A 19,988-nucleotide genomic window follows, 5' to 3' on the forward strand; every position below is an offset into this window, starting at 1 on the left:
CAAGGTCCCTCCAGCCCCCACCTGGGGATGGTGATGCACTTGGTGTTGACGTTCTGCGTGGTGATGGCTTTCTCCAGCTCGTCCAGCTGCCCCGTCTTCTTGAGCTTCTTGACCAAACTCTTGACTGCCTTCTCGCACCACTTCTCCTCCTGCCCGTTCTGCTCGCCCTTTTTCCAGCCCAGCAGGCGCTTCACGATCGGGGGAGTGAAAGGCAGGATGGACGACATGGTTGGGGAGGGCGCGCGAGCTGCGAGGAGCGCCCCCGGCGGGGCTGGGCGCGGCGGGACGCCGGGGGCGCAGCGAGGAGCTCAGCCCGGGCCGGCCGCGGCCGCCCAAACTTCGCTTCAACTTTCGGCGAACTTGCTGGTTCTCCGGGCCCGGCCGCGGCGCTGCAGCCGGCGGGGCTCGGCGCGCGGCCCTGCGCCCCGGGCGTCTCCCACGGCGGGGAGAAGGACGGCGGGGCGGCGGGCAGGCAGTAGCGAAGCGGGATCGGGAAGGCCAGGGACGCGGGGCGGAGGCGGCGGCCGCGGGGACCGGAGTGGCAGAAGAAAGTTTGGGTTTCCGCACGGGGTGGCTGTTTGGGTGCCGCCTCCAGGAAGGAAAGTCCAACCCCCAGCCAAACTTTGCTCGCCTCGCTCGCTTTGATGCGCAGATCCCTCCGCCTCGGCAGCCTCGCCTCCCCGCTGCCCTCCTCCTTCCCAGCTCGCTCGCTAGCTGGGCCGGCCCGGGGCGTGCGCCGCGCTCCTACTCCCGCCCGCTCCCAGTCTGTGTTTCATGCAAATCCGCGTGCAGCCTCCTTTCCAAGCGCTGTCACCGCCCCCTTGCCGCTGGGGCTCCCCGCCTCCTCCCCCGCGCCCTGCCGCCTCCTCCTGCGGGCGCCTTGCCCGCGCCCCCCCACTCCGCCTCCGGGAGGGCTCCTGGCCTTCCCCCCGCCCGACGCGGAGCACTCCCACGTGGGCGACCTGGGACAGCGGCCGCCAGGGCTGGAGCGCGCAGGACCCCGCGCGGCCCCGACCTGAAGTCCAGCGGACGCCGGGAGGAAGTCGTGGGAACGGAGCGGCGAGAAGGGCCCCTGGCTGGAGGGCCGGGCTCGGGTCGTGGCGTCCGCTCTCGGAACCCACACTCAGGAAACTCAGCTGGAGTGGCGGGCCCGAGGGTTAGACTCGCACGAACGGACGAGAGCGGGCTGGCCACAGGCAGGCGGTGCGCTCCTGGGAGGACCCCGGCTCGAGGGAGGATTCGCGGAAGGTTGAGGCCCAGGAAGTCGGGGCGCGCACCACGACGCTGGCGCGCGGATCCCGGTCAGGGGCCGTGGCGGCGCCGGGGACTCGGGGGTCTGTTTTTATTCTCGCACCAGTGTGACCGTTCCAGTTTAGAGCCCCCGGGATTAGGGATTAGGGAGAGGCTCCCAGAAGTGCCGATTTGGGGACCCCAGTGACTCCCCGGATAATAGCTGGAGTCAGGGGTCCCTTGGGCCTTTGGGAATCAAGTGCCCCGCAGAAAATGGGCCTCAGAGTCATTCGTTAAGCTCAGGAAGAAATGAATGGGGGAGCCTTAGAACTTATCTGTAGAGGAAAAGTTTCATTACAGGATGCTGGAATCCTATGGGAAACAAAGTATCCGAAATTCAACAGCCAGTAAATAGGAGAGAGAGTTTTGTTTTCAAAGCTGTGAACTCGCAAGAAGTGGAGCAAAAGGGCAGTCTTTGGGGACCTTATATATTCCACGTTAGCTTCGGTGGGAAGCAAAGGAACACCAGGATATCGGGGGTGCTCTGGGGCTTTTCTCTCCGCCAGCACAATTCAGGGGCGTCTACCCACAGACCGCTCACTCTGCGGTAGTCAGCAGTTACCCCAGGCCCCCAGGGCCTTTCTCCTGCAGCCCCTCCCCTACCAGACCTCTTAGCCTTTGTTTGTTTTTAACAGCAGGAAACTCCCTTGGTGAGAAAGAAGTGATCCGCAAACCCTCTAGCGGGTGGGGAGTTACAGAGCCCTGTGAGGTGTGGCCTAATCCACAAGTCAGCCCAGAAGCTGCAGGGGTCCCTGCCTGGAAGGAGAGAAAGAGCTCTGGCAAGCCTGTCAGCTGCTGGGGCTGAGCCCAGGGTTCCCCTCCTAATTCCCTGCCTGCTTGGACCTTAAAGGAGAGTCCCCTGAACCCCAAATGGGGCTTAATGACCTGCTCCCCACTCCTGGCCGGTGCTCGGAACTAACCAGCAGCCACTATAATCTGGTTTCATTCCCTTCCTCTGGCTCTCATGGAAAAAGAGAAGGGAGGAAGGCAATAGACTTTTATCGATGGCTTTCTTCATTCCAGGTAGAATGAAGAAAGTGCTGCCCTCTGATTTCATCTTCACAGTGACTCTTGAACTAGATGTCCCTGATCTCCCATTTACAGCTGAAGTACCTGAGGCCCAGAGATTATAATACTGGAGAGCTCTAGCTGCAGAGTTAGGATACAAACCAGTGATTTCTGAGGCCTCAGCCCACACTGCACCCAGCTAGCTGCCTTCTAGAGTTGCAGAGGTAGAAGGTGACATCCCAGATGGAGCTCTGCAAAACCAAAGTTCTTTACACAGGTGCACTATTGTGATACTAGAAGAAATGTTTGCTCACCTGGAAAATGGGCTAGAGATAGCTTTCCTCGCAGTCTGTTAGGGTGGTTGTGGGAGTCCGACGTGAAAAGCTTCGCCAACCATCAATACTCTAAAGGAATAGAGCCACACCTTGGGGCCGCTGTTAGTGCCATGGAGAAGGGTGCAAAGTGGGGAGCAGGGTTCAGTTAGACATGCACATCTACAGAGCACCTCCGTGTGCCGTCCTACTCATTTCTGAAAATGCTGAAATGAAAGACTAAGTGCCCTAGCCTCACAACCTAAAGAAGCACCAAGGGGTAGGAAGTGTGTGCCTGTGAGAAACGGGCCCTTGTGTAAACCATTCATATTAACCTGAACATTGCATCAGGCAGGTCCCACTGTTGAGAGGCATCCGGCAAAAAGACCTCAAGCTTCATCAATGACTGACCTGGCTTTTAGTCTTGGCTCTCCCTACTTAGCCCTTCACCCCACCAAGCATCTATTCTCTCAGCTGTAAGAATGAAGCACACAGTTCTTATCCTTCAGTGCAGAAGCCATGTGTGGTGAAGTGTAATGTACACTATGAAGGTGAGGAGCCTAAGAGAGATCTGAGTTTTGCAGGTAGTGGAAGGGCCTGGCATGTCCCCGAGCCTCTGAATCATGACGTGTGAAGGGCCCCCCGGTCAGCCTTCTCGTTTTCCTGAAAGGAGGCAGTGACTAGTCAGCAGTCAGTGTGGCTGAAGCTTGCTGTCCTGCATTTTCTTTGCTGGTCTCTGTGGGACAGCTGCTGCATGCAGAAAACAGGGCTGGCTCCACGTGTGAGGCCAGCAAGTGCCTTGTCTGGGCGTTTCTCCTCTGGCCTCAGTTTCTCCACTAGAAGAGTTACAGAAATCAGTCCAGTTTCATAAAACAGTGAGGAGGGCTAAGGAGCAGATTCCTCTGGGTGCCCGAGAACCCCATGTACTCCCTGACTTTGGCAGGTGAGTGGGTGGGCGGCTCTGGGTGGAGAGGAACTCTGCTCTAGTGCCTGTGCTCCTGGGGCCCGGCCAGGCCAGCTTCTGCAGAGGCTGTCCTTGGAAAGGAAACATCAGCCCAGTTAATTTTTCATCGAGTTAAGCACGAAGTTCAAGAGAGGTGGGATGGGGCCGGAGGCAGCGCCTCTGTTTTTCTGGGAATAGTTAGTCCTATGGGGGAGGAGCCTCACAAGCAGATTCGCCAAAAGATTTTCATGTGTTTGGCATGGCTCCCGGGTGAAACACTGGAAAGAAACAAACACCTGCCTTCAATTCTGATGATTTTTCTGTTAGCTAAAGGGCGTTCAATCAGTAAGGGGTAAATCTTGAAAGAGCAAGAAAATTGTTCCTGTGTTCATTTTACACAGACATAAAGTGACATCTGGTGAAGGCAGGTGATTCACAACCTGGAGATGAGTCAGGATCTAGTGAGGACTAGAACTTTCAGCAGAATGCCCTCACCTGAGAGGGAGCCTCTGTGTGCAGCTAGCCCTCTTTCTTTAGCACTTAACACGTGTGAGTTCTCTTTGTGGTACCAAATGGACCTGAGTTAAAATGTCTAGTCTCCTCTTTCCAGCTGTGTGACTTGAGGCGAGTCCCTTAACTCTGTGCATCAGTTTCCTTATAGAATGGGAATAATAATAATCTACCTCTTCAGATTGCTGTAAGGAAGCAAATAACACATGCAGAGAGCTTTCTACAAGCACTCAGAACATTTTCAATACACTTGGATATAGTTGGTGCTCAGTGTAGAGTACTATGCACAAATTAGAAGCAATGAGTTCTGTGTACAGGAGAAAAAATGGCTGTATCTTAAAAACAGTTCAAGGTGAAGATAGCAACACAGAAAATAAAAGAAATAATGCTGTGTTACTTGTGTAAAAAGTTACATTGGCACAAAACAACTATATATTTTGAAAGAAGTCATATAAACAAAAAGATACATACTGAATCACTTCACACCCTTTAGGATGGCTACTCTTAAAAAGGAGAAAATAGTAAGTGCAGGTGAGGATATGGAGAAATTAGGACCCTTGGGCAGTGTTGTGGAAAACGGTATGGTGGTTCCTCACAAAAGTAAACATGGAATTACCAATTCATCCAGCGATTTCACTTCTGAGTGTATACCCCAAAAGAAGTGAAAGCAGAGATTCCACAGATATTTGTACAGCCATGTCCATAGCAGCATTATGTGATAGTCAAGAGGTGGATGTAACTTTAGTGTCTATTGATGGATGAATGCATTAACAAAATATGGTCTATACGTATAATAGAATATTATTCAGCCTTAAAAACGAAAGAACCCCTGTCACATGCTACAGTGAGCATGGACCTTGAAGACCCTGTGCTAGGTGAAATAAGCCAGTCACAAAAGGACAAACACCATATGATTCCATTTACACTAAGTATGTAGAACTGTCAAATTCTTTGAGACAGAAAGTAGAATGGTGGTTGCCAGGGGCTGGGGGAGGAAGGGAATTAATGGGTACAGCATTTGAGATGGGAGATGAAAAAATTTTGGAAATGGATGGTAATGATGATTGTACAACCATGTCACAGAACTGTATACTTCAAAATGGTTAAAATGATATTTTGTTACCTATATTTTATCATAATTAAAAAATAGAAAAAATACACATTGAACACAATAGAATAGGTGTTTGAGGGTAAGCGTATAGGAATTGGAGGGGAGACTAGAGGGGGAAAATAAATACATCCATGGGTCTGTAACGATGAAGTACTTCGTGGTGCCGAGGAATCTGTTAACCTCACTCTCTGCACGTAAGCTGCAATAGTACAATGTACTCAGCACAGGGTAGTCAGTAGCCTGACTATTCTCTAGTTCGCTCAAAAGTCAGTCTTTGGGACTTCCCTGATGGTCCAGTGGTTAAGACTCCACAGTGCAGAGGGCGCCAATTCCCTGGTCAGGGAGCTAAGATCTTGCATGGCACATCCAGTCAGTCAATCAGTAAAAAGACAAAACATCTAAACCACCACAAAATAAACCAGGACAGAGCCTTTGCTTCCCAGCACCTTCCAACCAGTGATGGTGCTTTCTCATAATTGGAGAACCCAGTCAAAATTATTTAAAATGCCTGCCCCAGGGCCACCCCTAGGAACCCGCAGCTCGGACATTGCCCCCACCTGACAGCTGAGGGTGCGGGGACCAATATCCTTTGCAGGTCTGCTCTAGGCCAGGCTCTGGGCAGAGACTTCTAGGATAGCATCTTGTTTGAAATTCTCAGTCCCCAAAAATGGTTCCTGTTGTTGCTGAGGACGGACCACAGACTGAAGAATTTAAGTTGCTATTGTCCAAACTGGATGGCTGACCCCTGACTGCCAGCCCAGCATGGACCCTCTGTCTCCAGAGCCCCCAGAGTAAGGTTCCTAGGGTTGATTACAGACAGTCCCTGGGAGAAGGGAGCTGGAACAGAAGGAGCTGGGTGTAGGGAAGTGGAGTGTAAGATTTGGGTGTTGGGTCCGAGGAAGATAAGGTGAGAGGCCAGGTCTGACAGGAGGAGATTTGGGGTGGGGGACTGGACTCGGGGGTAGGCATTGCTACCCGCCGCTGGGTACAGACTGAGGCACAGGGCCAGGGCTTCGAAGGAGGACAGGATGGGCCTGTGGGCAGGCGGCTGGAGCCCAGGGCAGGGTTCACAGAGCTCTTTTCCTGAAGAAGCTCCTTCCCAGTGTCCAGAAATGGTAGGCCTGGGAGTCGGGCCAGGAGAGGATCCTGGTAGGTGTACAGTTGTGTGTGTGTGTGTGTGTGTACCTGATTATACCACCTGTGTACGTGCTGGTGTGTTGATCACTCTGTGTTTACACAGGTGTTGTTGAGATTCAGGTGTGTGTGTGCTGAATGTCTCTGTCCACCCATGCCTCTGAGATCTGTCTTGTTCAGATCACATTATTTCACAGAGCCCAGGCCCATATGTTTAAGTGAAATGGATATGTGTGGTGTGACTTTTCCCCCTGGGTTCATGTGTTTCTGTGTCTTTGTCTTTGTACCGTGTATGAGTGTATATTTGCAGAGGTCACTATGTTTTCTCTTTCCTATTTTCTGGGATAATAAGAGTCACAAATGTGGCCTTGGCTCAGGCCCAGGATTTCCCTCAGTCCAGAGTTCAGTTTACAATGTGGCCCTAAAGCAGCAATGGTTGGCTCATATAATTGCATTTATTTTTAAAAGCACAGGTGCATATGAACAACCAGCAAGGAGTGGTGTGCTGAAATAAAAATACAGTTCTAGAAGAGCAGTGAGACTGTATGCCCTTAAATTACTTTTTAATATATTGGCAAGCTATTTTTACACTATAAGTGAATGGAAGATACTATATCAAAGTTACACCTCAATTTAAACAAAGATTTTAAAGAAAGACAGCAATGTGCAGGGTGAAAGCACAGTTGGGTTTATCCAGGGCAGGGAATGTGGACCCTGGAGGGAATGAGGCAGGGGTGGTTTGGACTGTCTGCTCCGGTCTAAGAGTGTGACTGATGCTTGGGGCAGTGGTAGGGTGGTCTGTTAGTGCTTTTGTGTAGTCAAACATGGGCCATGTTAAAAGAGAAACAGAGTCCTCATTTCTCAAAACAACACACATATATCTAGAATATTCTGTCCCTTAGATACACCCCAGCATCTGGAAACAAACCTCCTGCGGTTGACTCAGACCTTGAAGGAATAAAACGGGAAAAGCTGTCCCTCTCCCAAGCAATTCAGTCTGACCAGAGGGAGGGACACCAGCTTCAAGACATGAGTTAGGCTGCTGTTGCTGTTTTAAAGCCCACATACTCTAGGATTCCATTTCTCTGAACTGCCCAGAATAGGCCAATCTACAGTGGCAGAGGTAGATCACAGGTTGCTGGGGGCCTGGTAGAGGGTGGGGTGGGAGTGCCTTCCAAGGGGTCCAGAGTTTCTTTCTGGGGGAATGAAAATATTCTAAAGTTGACTATTGTGATGGTTGCACAGCTCTTTGAATATATTAAACCCCACTGGCTCATTCATTTCTAAGTGGGTGAATGGTATAAGTGAATTACAGCTCAATAAAGACGTCTTTAAAAGTAATAATAAAGGCTAACACATACTGACGTCTCACGAATGCTAGGCCTTGCTCTCAGTGCTTCACATGAATGAGATTAACTCATTTAGTTTCTGCAGCTGCCTGTGGCTGGTGTCATTACCCTCCTCTTTCCAGAAGAGGACACTGAGACATGATGAGGTGACATTCAGAAACTGGCCTTGCTCGGACAAGCCACGATACCTGCTGGACAGTCCTTGTTCTTAACCATGATGAGGACAAACAATGACCACAGACTAGAGATAATCACACAGCAACCCCCTGATTTGTCACTCAATATATCATGAACATCTTTTTCTATTACTCCACTATTTTGAATGCATGTGGAGCAGCCTGTCACATGGGTCTATCATAATGTATGAAGCCAGTTTTCCCCAAGTGGACATTTAAGTAGCTCCCAGTTTTATTCAGCATTATAAAAGTGATGCTGTAAACACTTTTGTACATATGCATTTGTGTGTCTCTCTGATTATTTTCTTACAGTAGGTCCCTAGAAGGAGAATGGCTACTTATGGAGTCATTACCAAATGGCCCCCTGAAACGCTACTGTACCAGCTTATCCTCATCCTAACAGCTTTATAAAGTGAGACTGAATCTGGGGCACAATTTTTCTTGTCATCTGACTTAGTCATCAATAGCTCCACTCAAGAGAGCTTCAGCTTTTGCTGTGACATTTTTTGTTTTCTTCTGAAATCAAAAAGTGAAAAAGGGTCTCTACTGAAAGATCTCCGAGTACAGGGCAGAGGAATCACAGGGCGGTGTTATTGGCAGGCAATACGAGGAAACGCTTTTCAATCTTTTCCCCCTGCCCTCCCATAGGTGCTGGTGTTCCCCGGGGCCAGGCACTTGCTTCTTTCCTTTGACTTCTCTCCCTGTGTAACCCTGATGTTGGAAAAGACCCTGATTCTGGGAAAGACTGAAGGCAAAAGGAGAAGGGGACAGGAAGGGATGAGATGGTAGATAGCATCACTCACTCAATGGACATGAGTTTGAGCAAACTCTGGGAAGTAGTGGAGGACAGGAGTGGTGTCCTGCAGTCCATGGGGTCTCAAAGAGAGGGACATGACTTAGCAACTAAACAAAAACAACAATCCTGGGTGATCTTATTCTGCTTGAGTCTTGCCTGATCTTTAAAAACTGGCCCCAAAATCTAAATATCCAACCCAACCCCTCTCCTGAGCTCAAGTCTCAAACTGTCACCTGGAATTAGAGGCCCACAGTCATCTCAAGTTCATGTTCAGAACTGAGCTCGTCAGCTTCCTCCGTGAACCTGCTTCTCAGCCCTCCGTCCTCAGGGGCATCACCATTGTCTCCAATCACCCAGGAACTCCTCCCCTCTTTCACCCCTATATCCAATCTGCCACCAGACCCTATAGGATCTGCCTCCCATCACCCAGCCTCCATCCTAATTCAGGCCCCTATCACTGCCCACCACCAATTATTACAATAATTTTCTAATTGTCTTCCTTCTCTACTTGCAGCCAGAGTGAGCATTGCAGAAGTGTAAATTGCATCTACATTTCCCTGCTTTGTAAACAAATGCTTTCGGTAATTTACAAAGAATGCTTTCAATTGTCTATAGCAGTGCTGTCCAGTAGAAATATATGCGAGTGACCTATGTAATTTTAAATGTTATTGAGGCTATGTTATTTTTTAAAAAGGAAAAATAAACAGGTGAAGTTAATGTATTTGATGTAACCCAACACAGGGCTTGGTGGTAAAGAATCTGCCTGAAATGCAGGAGACACAGAAGATGGGGGTTCAATCTCCAGGTCAGGAAGATCCCCTGGAGGAGGAAATGACAATCCACTCTAGTATTCTTGCCTGGGAAATCCCATGGACAGAGGAGCCCCAGTGGGCTGTAGTCCATGGGGTGGCAAAGAGTTTAACATGACTGAAGCGACGTAGCATGCACGCAACCCAGCATATCCAGTATATCATTTTAACATGTAAACACTATAAAAATTATCTCTATATTCTTTTTTTGTGTGCAGTGTTTGAAATCTGTTGTGTGCTTTATGCTTGCATCTCAGTTTGGACTGGTCACATTTCAAGCACTCAGTAGCCATGTGTGGCTCCCCTGTTGGACAGCACACTTCTAGAGAACAGAATCCACTTCATATGGAGTGAAGGCGCTGAGTGATGGGGCCAGTCTGTCTGCAGCCTCAACTCGCTTGCTTCACCCACATCACATCCTTTCTCCAGGCACATCACAAACATCCCTGGGCCTTTCCACCACAGTGTCTTTGCTTACACCACTCCTTCTTGACTTTGGTGTCCTCTCCATCCCTCCCATCTCCACATCCCACCCCTTCAACTAGCTGAACACTCCTTCCATCCAAGTCTAGGTTGGAGCAGCACCCACTTCATGAAGCCTTTCCTCCTCTATCCTGTTCAGACCTCTATGCTCATACTTAGGGCTTATTCATGCATTTATCTGTTTATTTATTAAAGGTTATTGTTAAAATATTGTGGAAAAGTTATTGTGGTTTTGGACCGTGAATTTTAAGTTATTATGGGTCAGACACATCTTTATGAATCAAAACAGAAACCATTACAAGCAACACATTTTCGCCAATGAGAAATAAGTTGATTTATTCCTGTAGTATAAAAATCCCTGCTTCGGAATTCAGTGAACTCTTGGAGAGCATTTTCTGCCTCCTGCTGGTTGCGGAAGCGTTTTCCCTGCAGAAAGTTACCGAGATACTTGAAGAAGTGGTAGTCGGTTGGCAAGAGGTCGGGTGAATATGGTGGATGAGGCAAAGCTTCATAGTCCATTTCATTCAACTTTGAAGCGTTGGTTGTGTGACATGCCATTGGACGTCGTTGTGGAGAAGAATTGGGCCATTTTTGTTGACCAGTGCTGGCTTCAGGCATTGCAGTTTTTGGTACATCTCATAGATTTGCTGAGCATACGTCTCAGAAGTAATGGTTTCACTGGCATTCAGAAAGCTGTAGTGGATCAGACCGGCAGCAGACCACCATACAGTGACCATCACCTTTTTTTCAGTGCAAGTTTGGCTTTGGAAAGTACTTTGGAGCTTCTTCTTGGTCCAACTACTAAGCTGGTCATTGCCAGTTGTCATATAAAATCCACTTTTTGCCTCGCATCACGATCCATCAAGAAATGGTTTGTTGTTGTTGTGTAGAATAAGAGAAGATGACACTTAAGAATGACGATTTTTTTTTTTTTTTTGATTTGTGGTCAGCTCGTGAGGCACCCACTCATCAAGCTTTTTCACCTTTCTAATTTGGACAGGGAGGCCTGGCGTGCTGCAGTCCATGGGGCCGCAAAGGTTCGGACACGACTGAGCGACTGAACTGAACTGAATTTGCTTCAAAGGCTGAACAACCAGAGAATGGTCGATGTTGTCACCTTCTGATGGCCAGCCACTGTGCTCCTCATCTTCAAGACTCTTGTCTCCTTTGCAAAACTTCTCGAACCACCACTGCACTGTACATCCATTAGCAGTTCCTGAGCCAAATGCGTTGTTGATGTTGTGAGTTGTCTCTGCTGCTTTACAAAACATTTTGAACTCAAATAAGAAAATTGCTAGAATTTGCTTTTTGTCTAATATCATTTACCTAGTCTAAAATAAATATAAACAGCAAATAATAAGTCATTAGCAAAAAAAAAATGAAAGAAATGTGCATTAAAAGGATGTATAACATAATCACACTTATTTAAGAAAGTATCCCAATATCAAGCAGCAGATTTCAACAATTACTTTTGCACCCATCTTAATAATTAATTCATTATAGTAGATTTTAAACGCCTTGAAGATCAAAGACCTTGTCATATTTTTCTCACCCCAACACCTGTGCTTGAGCCCACTGAAAGTACTCAATAAAAGTTTGGTGATGAATTGAATGAATAGTCAGGCAATTGAGGCCCAGAAAGATTAAATGATGTGCCCATGGTCTCATAACTAAAATGTAGAATCCTGACTTAAACTGCAGACTCTCAGCCCCATGCTCGTTTGGCCACTGGGTCAGGGGATGTCAGAAGCCAATCTGTAGGGAATGCATGGGAGGATTTACGTGAAGATTGGCTTGAGGTGCTAATTGCTAAAATCCAGGCAACCTGGCCCACAATCCTGTAGTTCCTGGTATGGATTCATCTTCCATTGCACTGTATTTTACTGTCCCCAAACAATTACTAGGAAATGTCAGGGGCCAAAAGGAACATAGGAGCAGCATGCATTATCATCGTCAACTTCTGATCTGGACCAGCCCCACCCACAGATGAAAAGAATGGTTGTGACTTGCGGAGGAATTCTCTGTGAAGGGCTTGAAACCTGGTTAGGTGGCAGAAGAACTGACTGACTGGAGTGCTGGGGTTGGGAATGGTGGAGAGTTTGGTTCTATCAATGGACCTGCTCTAGCTTGTATTGTATTGTATTATTATTTACATCCCCAGTCTCAGTTTCCTCGTCTGTTAAAGGAAGGGATTGGAGTGGCCTTGGGTTTAAATACAAGACTCAAACACCCTTGTTTGCACGCATGGCAGACGTCATGGCAGAATGGCTTTCTGAGTTCTTTTCTGCCTTGGGATCCTTCTTTAAACTCTGCCATGGAGCTGCCGTTCCTCCAGTTGGAGCCTGTTTGCCTCTGTGCCTCTTCTAGCTCTGACCTTCTAATTCACTGATAAAGACGCATCCTCTGGTCTCTGGGAATCCCCTAACTCGATGCAAATGACTGTGGGAGGAAAACACCTCGACTCCTTGTCAGCTTCAATCAACAACTAAACTCTCGGGGCCCCTTCCTGCCAAGGCCGCCCAGGAGGCCCAGGAGAGAAGCCAAGGAGAGGGGGTGAAAGATGGAAAGGGCGTGCATTTGTCAGCCTGCTGGGCCCCATGCCTCAGCTTCCATCGTAGGCACCTTTGTTTAGGATGATGCGTGGAAAAAATGCCTCCAGAAGAGCCTGGCCTCCTGCCCTTGGGTAGCAGGTAGGTTAATTCAAGAGCCAGAAAAGACAAGTGCTGTTCCCATTGACTTGAATACACAGATCAGAACTCATCTGTCTAATTAACAGGTATGTCACCAAGTGTCTAGGATACTGCCTGACACAAAGCAGTCTTCCCATAAATATTTGATGGAATGAAGGAAAATAATGAGCGTACACAAACACTAACTATCCTACAGTTTAGCTAGCAAGGGTGGAGGTAAACTCCCGACCAGCATGGACTCATATTTCTACAGGTCGCTCTCTACTCCCCTCAGATTTTTCCAAGTGAGGCCACATTACCTTAATGTCTAAAACACACACAATTATACACTCCCTCTCAAACTCAAACCCCACTGGCCGTGGTTTTGCGGTGTGTCACAGCTTCATTAAGTGTATTTTTGCCTCCAATGTTATTTTTTAAGCAGAGCTGGTTTTAAGTAGGAAAGCATACCCATATCATGCATCTGCCTGGGGCTGCATCAGGAAACTCTAAAACCCCTTTATGGAACTGCGTCTTCTGTGAAGCTGTGGGTTCCAGACCCAGCGTTCTAGCCATTCAGTTCAGGGCTAGCAGTTGATCCTTCTGTGAGAAACTTGTCCGTAAAGGACAGTCAGCATCAGGGCTCAGTTAGCACCTGGGTAAGTGTGGGGATCCCAGACTTGGATACTTTTTTTTGAAGTCTTTATTGAACTTGTTACAATATTGCTTCTGATTTATGTTTTGGATTTTTGGTGGCAAGGCATATGGGATCTTAGTTCTCTGACTAGGGATTGAACCCTTACCCACTGCACTGGAAGGCAAAGTCTTAACCATTGGACCTCCAAAGAAGACCCTTGGACTCAGATATTAATTAGGAGAGGGAACAACATGTTTTAATTTTGCTGTCCCTTTAAGCTGGAGCTAAGGAGGGTGGATGAGACCACACACATTGTCCTCCTATGCCTCCTCCCCGTGCATGTGTGTGTAGGTGTGTGTGTGCACGTGTATGCCCCAGCTAGGCTGGCACAGACTCTCTGCCCACACCTCACACAGTATAGCTTAGACTTAGTTCTCTTTGGGAAGTGAGCATACATCATTCAATTCAGAATATGGGGGTTGAGCACCCACTATGTGTAAGACCCTCTTGGCAGATAGGGGAACTCAGGAGGCAGAGCAAGAAGGGGCTTAAGGCCACTGCAAAGCACCCTCCCCCTCCTGCCCCTCTTGCAGCCAAGGAGAAAAATTCAACTTTCTTGCATTCACGCAGGATTTTAAAAGCAGAATCTCTAGAAAAAGCTACTTGAGTTTAGCACACATGGATGGGAGGCACATTATCAAGTTTAGACTATTTTTGCCGGAATGTGGTATGTGGAGACTGAATCTCTCAGGGTGTCTCAGGGTCTCGTCCCAGCCCTGTCCTCATGCAAGGCAATGAGAAAAGGCCCCCAGGACAAGGACCACACCATGCAATAGCCACAGCCTCTCCAACCTAGGGCCCATCATTCTGAAGCTGGTAAAGAGGACGAAGGGGTTCCTGTGACCACACAGCCCGGGTACCACAGTCCAGAGTCCTGGAGAGAAGTCAAATGTAGTTCCCATGTTCCGTGGGACCAATATACTCCAGTCTGGGACTAGAAGCAGCACCTGAGAAACATTCTGCTGAAACCAGGATTTCTTGAACTAGGAGTCAAGGACTAAGGTTCCTTTCCCAGCATCTCCAGGAATTCTATTAAGACCTTATGTCCAAGGCTCCTCTGCAAATGCAAACCCCACTGTCCAAGGTTTATGATCCACTCCCCATCTACCTTGAGCACATCACAGAGCTCCTCTGAGATTCAGGCCCTCACTACAAAATGAGGTAATGAACTCACCTGACAGAGTAGATGTGAAGGCCTTCCCAGGTGGCACTAGTAGTAAAGAACCTGCCTGCCAATGCAAGAGAGATAAGAGACGCAGGTTCAATCCCTGGGTCAGGAAGATCCCCTGGAGGAAGGCGTGGCAACCCACTCCAGTATTCTTGCCCAGAGAATCCCATGGGCAGGGAAGCCTGGCAGGCTACAGTCCATAGGGTGGCAAACAGTCAGACACGACTGAACCGACTTAGCACACACACAGCACACACTTGGTGGTGGGCCAACATAAGCCAACTTTCAGCATCTTCTCTCTTTCCCACACTTGAGTACCTGGGACAGTCATAACAACAAAGGTGATTTGCCAGGCACTGTATCCTCATTTACATAACAGCTCCTGAGCCCCTCCCTCCCCTGATCCCAGGGTCTTCCTGTGAAAGAACCAGCTCCAGAAGCTGAAGGAGTTTAGTTAAACCAGATGTTGTGGCTCAGATCACGAATTTCTCACAGCAAAAATCAGATTTAAATTGAAGAAAGTAGGGAAAACCACTAGACCATTCAGGTATGACCTAAATCAAATCCCTTACGATTTTACAGTGGACGCAACAAATATTCAAGGGATTAGATTTGATAGACAATGTGCCTGAAGAACTATGGACGGAGGATTGCGACATTGTACAGGAGGTGCTGATCAATACCATCCCCAAGAAAAAGAAATGCAATAATGCAAAATGGTTGTCTGAGGAGGCCTTACAAATAGCTGAGAAAAGAAGAGAAGCTAAAGGCAAAGGAGATAAGGAAAGATATACCTTTTATGTCAAAGATATATATTTGAATGCAGAGTTCCAAAGAATAAAAAGGAGAAATAAGAAAGTCTTCCTCAGTGATCAATGCAAAGAAATAGAGGAAACAATAGAATGGGAAAGACTAGAGATCTCTCCAATAAAATTAGAGACACCAAGGGAACATTTCATGCAAAGATGGACACAATAAAGGACAGAAATGGTATGGACCTAACAGAAGCAGAAGATATTAAGAAGAGGTGGCACGAATAATCAGAACTATGCAAAAAAGATCTTCCTGACCCAGATAACCATGATCACTCACCTAGAGACAGACATCCTGGAGTGCAAAGTCAAGTGGGCCTTAGTAAGCATCACTACAAACAAATCTAGTGGAGGTGATGGAGTTCCAGTTGAGCTATTTCAAATCCTAAAAGATGATGCTGTGAAAGTGCTGCACTTAATATGTCAACAAATTTGGAAAACTCAGCAGTGGCCACAGGACTGGAAAAGGTCAGTTTTCATTTCAATCCCAAAGAAAAGCAATGCCAAAGAATGTTCATCTACCACACAATTACACACATCTCACATGCTAACAAAGTAATGCTCAAAATTCTCCAAGCAAGGCTTCAACAGTACGTGAACCTCCAGATGTTCAAGCTGGATTTAGAAAAGGCAGAGAAACTGGAGATCCAATTGCCAACATCCATTGGATCATAGAAAAAGCAAGAGAGTTCCAGAAAAACATCTACTTCTGCTTTATTGACTATGCCAGAACCTTTGACTGTGTGGAGCACAACAAACAGTGGAAAATTCTTAAAGAGATGGGACTACCAGGCCACCTTACCTGCCTCCTGAGAAATCTGTGTGCAGGTCAAGAAGTAACAGTTAGAACTGGACACGGAACAGCGGACTGGTTCCAAATTGGGAAAGGAGTACATCAAGGCTGTATATTGTCACTCTGCTTATTTAACTTATATGCAGAGTACATCATGACAAATGCTGAGCTGGATGAAGCACAAGCTAGAATCAAGATTGTCGGGAGAAACATCAATAACCTCAGATATGCAGATGACACCACCCTTATGGCAGAAAGTGAAGAGGAACTAAAGAGCCTCTTGATGATGTTGAAAGAGGAGAGTGAAAAAGTTGGCTTAAAAGTCAACATTCAAAAAACAAAGATCATGGAATCTGGTCCCACCACTTCATGGCAAATAGATAGGGAAACAATGGAAAAAGTGACATACTGTATTTTCTTGGGCTCCAAAATCACTTCAGATGGTGACTGCTTGCTCCTTGGAGGAAAACCTATGACCAACTTAGACAGCATATTAAAAAGCAGAGATATTACTTTGCCAACAAAGGTCTATCTAGTTAAAGCTATGATTTTTCCAGTAGTCATGTATGGATGTGAAAGTTGGACTATAAAGAAAGCTGAGCACCAAAGAATTGATGCTTTTGAACTGTGGTGTTGGAGAAGATTCTTGAGAGTCTCCCTTGGACTGCAAGGAGATCAAACCAGTCAATGGTAAAGGAAATCAGTCCTGAATATTCATTGGAAGGACTGATGCTGAAGCTGAAACTCCAAAACTTTGGCCACCTGATAAGAAGAACTGACTCACTGGAAAAGACCCTGATGCTGGGAAAGATTGAAGGCAAGAGGAAAAGGGGACAACAGAGGATGAGATGGTTGGATGGCATCACCGACTCGATGAACATGAGTTTGAGCTCGCTCCAGGAGTTGGTGATGGACAGGGAGGCCTGGCCTGCTGCAGTCCATGGGGTCTCGAAGAGTTGGACATGACTGAGTGACTGAATTGAACTGATTTCAGTTCAATTTCACAAAAGGCCTGAGGATAAAGCAAAGCTTTCCTACCCTCTTCCCTTAAGAAGCTGGTGGGACTTCCCTGGCAGTCCAGTGGTTAAGATTCTGTGCTTCCAATGCAGGGGGCATGGGTTCGATTCCTGGTTGGGGAACAAAGATCCCACATGCTGCATGGCACAGCCAAAAGAAAAAAAAATGAATAAAATAACAATAAGAATAATAAAATATTTTTTTAAAGAAATAACTTGAAAAAAAGAAGAAGCTGGCAGGAAAAGGTGGACACGATGGGAGACAGGGTCCTGGGCCCTTGGAGCTCACTGGCCCTCTTCCCTGGGCACAGATTAGTGCTGCCCATCCTTCATGGGGCCCACAGGGTGTAGGACCAGGTGCAGAAGTGTTCCCCAGGCTTGAGATGGAGGGGGCATGCTCAAAAGAGTAGGTTTTGAATTCCACTGCTGCTGCTGCTGCTGCTGTGACCTAGGTCTAAAACTCTTTCCTCTTGCCCATTCATTTACCAGGTTAAGACGTGGTTCCAGTGTGAACTAATTTCCCCATCTGTGGAACACGCTATTGCAAATAACTTACTCATGAGTAATGCGGCCATGTTTGTGCAGAGTTTATTTAGATAAGAAAAACAACTCCAGGCCTCACGGGAGGGGCTGCTCAGCCGCTCAGAGCCAACCCGTTTCCTGGGCCTGCCAGGGAGGGTGAGGCCTTTAGGCTGCAGGAGGCTGGACTTGGAGGGCTGCCGAGAAGCCGGCCTGTCCCCAGATGCCTCCGGGCCCTGCACCAGGAGTGAAGGTGAGGGAAGGAGCAGAGCGGGTCGGGGAAGCAGAGCTGGGCGGTGAACACAGCTTAGTTGCTCCACAGTGTTCGGCCTTGGGTGAGATACTTCCACCCTCTTACCACTAGTCTCCCTGTCTTTGAAAAAAGGTGGGGTGCATCCACCTACAGAAGGGCTGTGGAGAGTACTCGGAAACTGCGGAGGGTAACGCACAGGTTACTTATTAACTGATGTCTGGATTAAGGCTGTGTTTTCAGGCCACACACACTCGTGGAACGGGCCCAATGCCAGGATTCAAAGGCCTGGGTCCAGGTTTCAAATCTGCCACCTCCCAGTCATGTGACCTCAAGTTTCTTCACCTCCCTGAGCCTCAGTATTCATCTCTGTGAAGCTGGTAATCCTGAAAGCTCCAGGTTGATTTGAAGGGAAAGACAGATATTTTTGTCCTATATGAACAAAGAATCTGAAAAAGAATGGATATACGTGTATAAGTAACTGAATCACTTTGCTATATACTTGAAACACACAACATCGTAAATCAACTATACTCCAACATAAAATAAGAATGTTTAATTTTTTTAAACACATTTCTTTTTTTTTTAATAGTCCTTATTGAATTTGTTATAATATTGTTTCAGTTTTTTGGCCATGAGGCATGTGGGATTTTAGCTCCATAGCCAGGGATTGAACCCACACCTCCTGTACTGGAAGGTGAAGTCTTAACCACTAGACCACCAGGAAAGTTCCCCAAATAACAATTTTTTAAAAAATAAGAAAATAAAAGTGTTTCGTTTGTGTACTGTAAAATGTACTAGTATGAGATGACCATGGTGGTAAGTTATTCAAAAGTTTATCCACGAGTCGATCCATCACCAAACGCTTACTGCACTGGACACGGAAGATACAGACACAGAGTCTAGCTGCAGAGAAGAAAAGGGGGGCTGCGTGAGAAGTCTATGGACAGTGCAGAGCAAGGCAGCAGAGGGGCAGACTGGCTTGGGCTGGAGGGGGAACCCACTACCGCCTTGCGGTTCACACAGCCCAGTGGCGCCTGTAACACTTTGTGAACGATACTTTCACTCAGTTTTCATGCTGTTTTTGTTTTTTAAAGCAGAATCCATTTTTCAAACAAAAAGTGTTAACAGAACTGCAAATCCTAACGCATGAAAGCAAATCTGTTCTGGCTGAAACAGGTAGGGGCCCAGAGCCGGGACTACCTGGCCCCACCCTGCAGCCCCTGCGTCCACTCACCCATCTGTCTCCTCAGTCCTGTTCCTCAGCAGTCCTGAGCGCTGAGTCTCCATAGCTCTAAAACCACAGCTTCATCGGGAAGGCAAGCACCCTACAGACACTCTCACGCAAGGAGGCACCTGCATGTGGGTTCACAGGAGCATGACTTGTGGTGATGAATGCTGGAGGGAACCGAACATCCGTAAGTAGAAGAAAGGGTAAACAGATGGCGTTATATGTATACAGTGTAATTAAGTTTGCTCCAGTGAAAGGCAATGAGTGAAAGCTACACATAGCAACGAAGATTAATCTCCTAAATGTACTATTCAGTGCAAAGAGGAAATTGTAGAATGTTATCGTATTTGCTGTTATTGTTTAGTCACCAAGTCATGTCCAACTCTTTTGCGACCTCGTGGACTGTAGCCTGCTAGGCTCCTCTGTCTATGGGATTTCCCAGGCAAGAATACTAGAGTGTGTTGCCATTTCCTTCTCCAAAGGATCTTTCCAATCCAGGGATCGAATCTGTATCTCTTGCATTGGCAGGCGGATTCTTTACCACTGAGCCACCAGGGTTATTATATTACTATGTTATAATATGTTATTATATATTATTTATATAAAACTAACTAGACTCTGATGCTGGGAGGGATTGGGGGCAGGAGGAGAAGGGGACGACAGAGGATGAGATGGTTGGATGGCATCACCGACTCAATGGACATGAGTTTGAGTGAACTCCAGGAGTTGGTGATGGACAGGGAGGCCTGGTGTGCTGCGATTCATGGGGTCGCAAAGAGTCAGACACAACTGAGCGACTGAACTGAACTGAACTGAATTGAAAAATATACAAAAGAATATCATATTTGCTTTGATATATATACAAGAAATTGCAGTGTGAAGATGTGCATGAGAAATAATAAGGCTTCTATTG

At 47.3% G+C, this 19,988-nt stretch overlaps 1 protein-coding gene and 2 long non-coding RNA genes across 3 annotated transcripts in view; all 3 read right to left on the bottom strand.

The window, feature by feature from the left end:
* The window catches only part of SMAD3 (SMAD family member 3), a 126,885-nt gene extending 126,103 nt beyond the window's left edge, over nt 1-782 (bottom strand). Inside the window, exon 1 of the mRNA XM_086322842.1 lies at nt 22-782. Coding sequence (XP_086178968.1) covers nt 22-227 — 206 coding nt within the window. The 5' untranslated portion in view covers nt 228-782. The remainder of the gene's footprint in view (nt 1-21) is intronic.
* A 9,447-nt stretch (nt 783-10,229) lies between these two features.
* Nucleotides 10,230-14,868, bottom strand: LOC147365300 (uncharacterized). Its single transcript, XR_015135369.1, has 2 exons — nt 14,461-14,868; nt 10,230-11,175 (listed from the first exon to the last, which is right to left on the bottom strand). It is a non-coding gene; the product is annotated as an uncharacterized LOC147365300 (long non-coding RNA).
* Nucleotides 14,869-17,647: 2,779 nt separating this feature from the next.
* Nucleotides 17,648-19,242, bottom strand: LOC147365301 (uncharacterized). Its single transcript, XR_015135370.1, has 2 exons — nt 19,082-19,242; nt 17,648-18,293 (listed from the first exon to the last, which is right to left on the bottom strand). It is a non-coding gene; the product is annotated as an uncharacterized LOC147365301 (long non-coding RNA).
* Between the last annotated feature and the right edge of the window lie 746 nt (nt 19,243-19,988).

This window comes from Bos grunniens, chromosome 10 (genome assembly GCF_055505025.1).
Source record: "Bos grunniens cultivar Pamir isolate PY7600 chromosome 10, Bosgru_T2T1.0, whole genome shotgun sequence".
Lineage (NCBI taxonomy): Eukaryota > Metazoa > Chordata > Mammalia > Artiodactyla > Bovidae > Bos > Bos grunniens.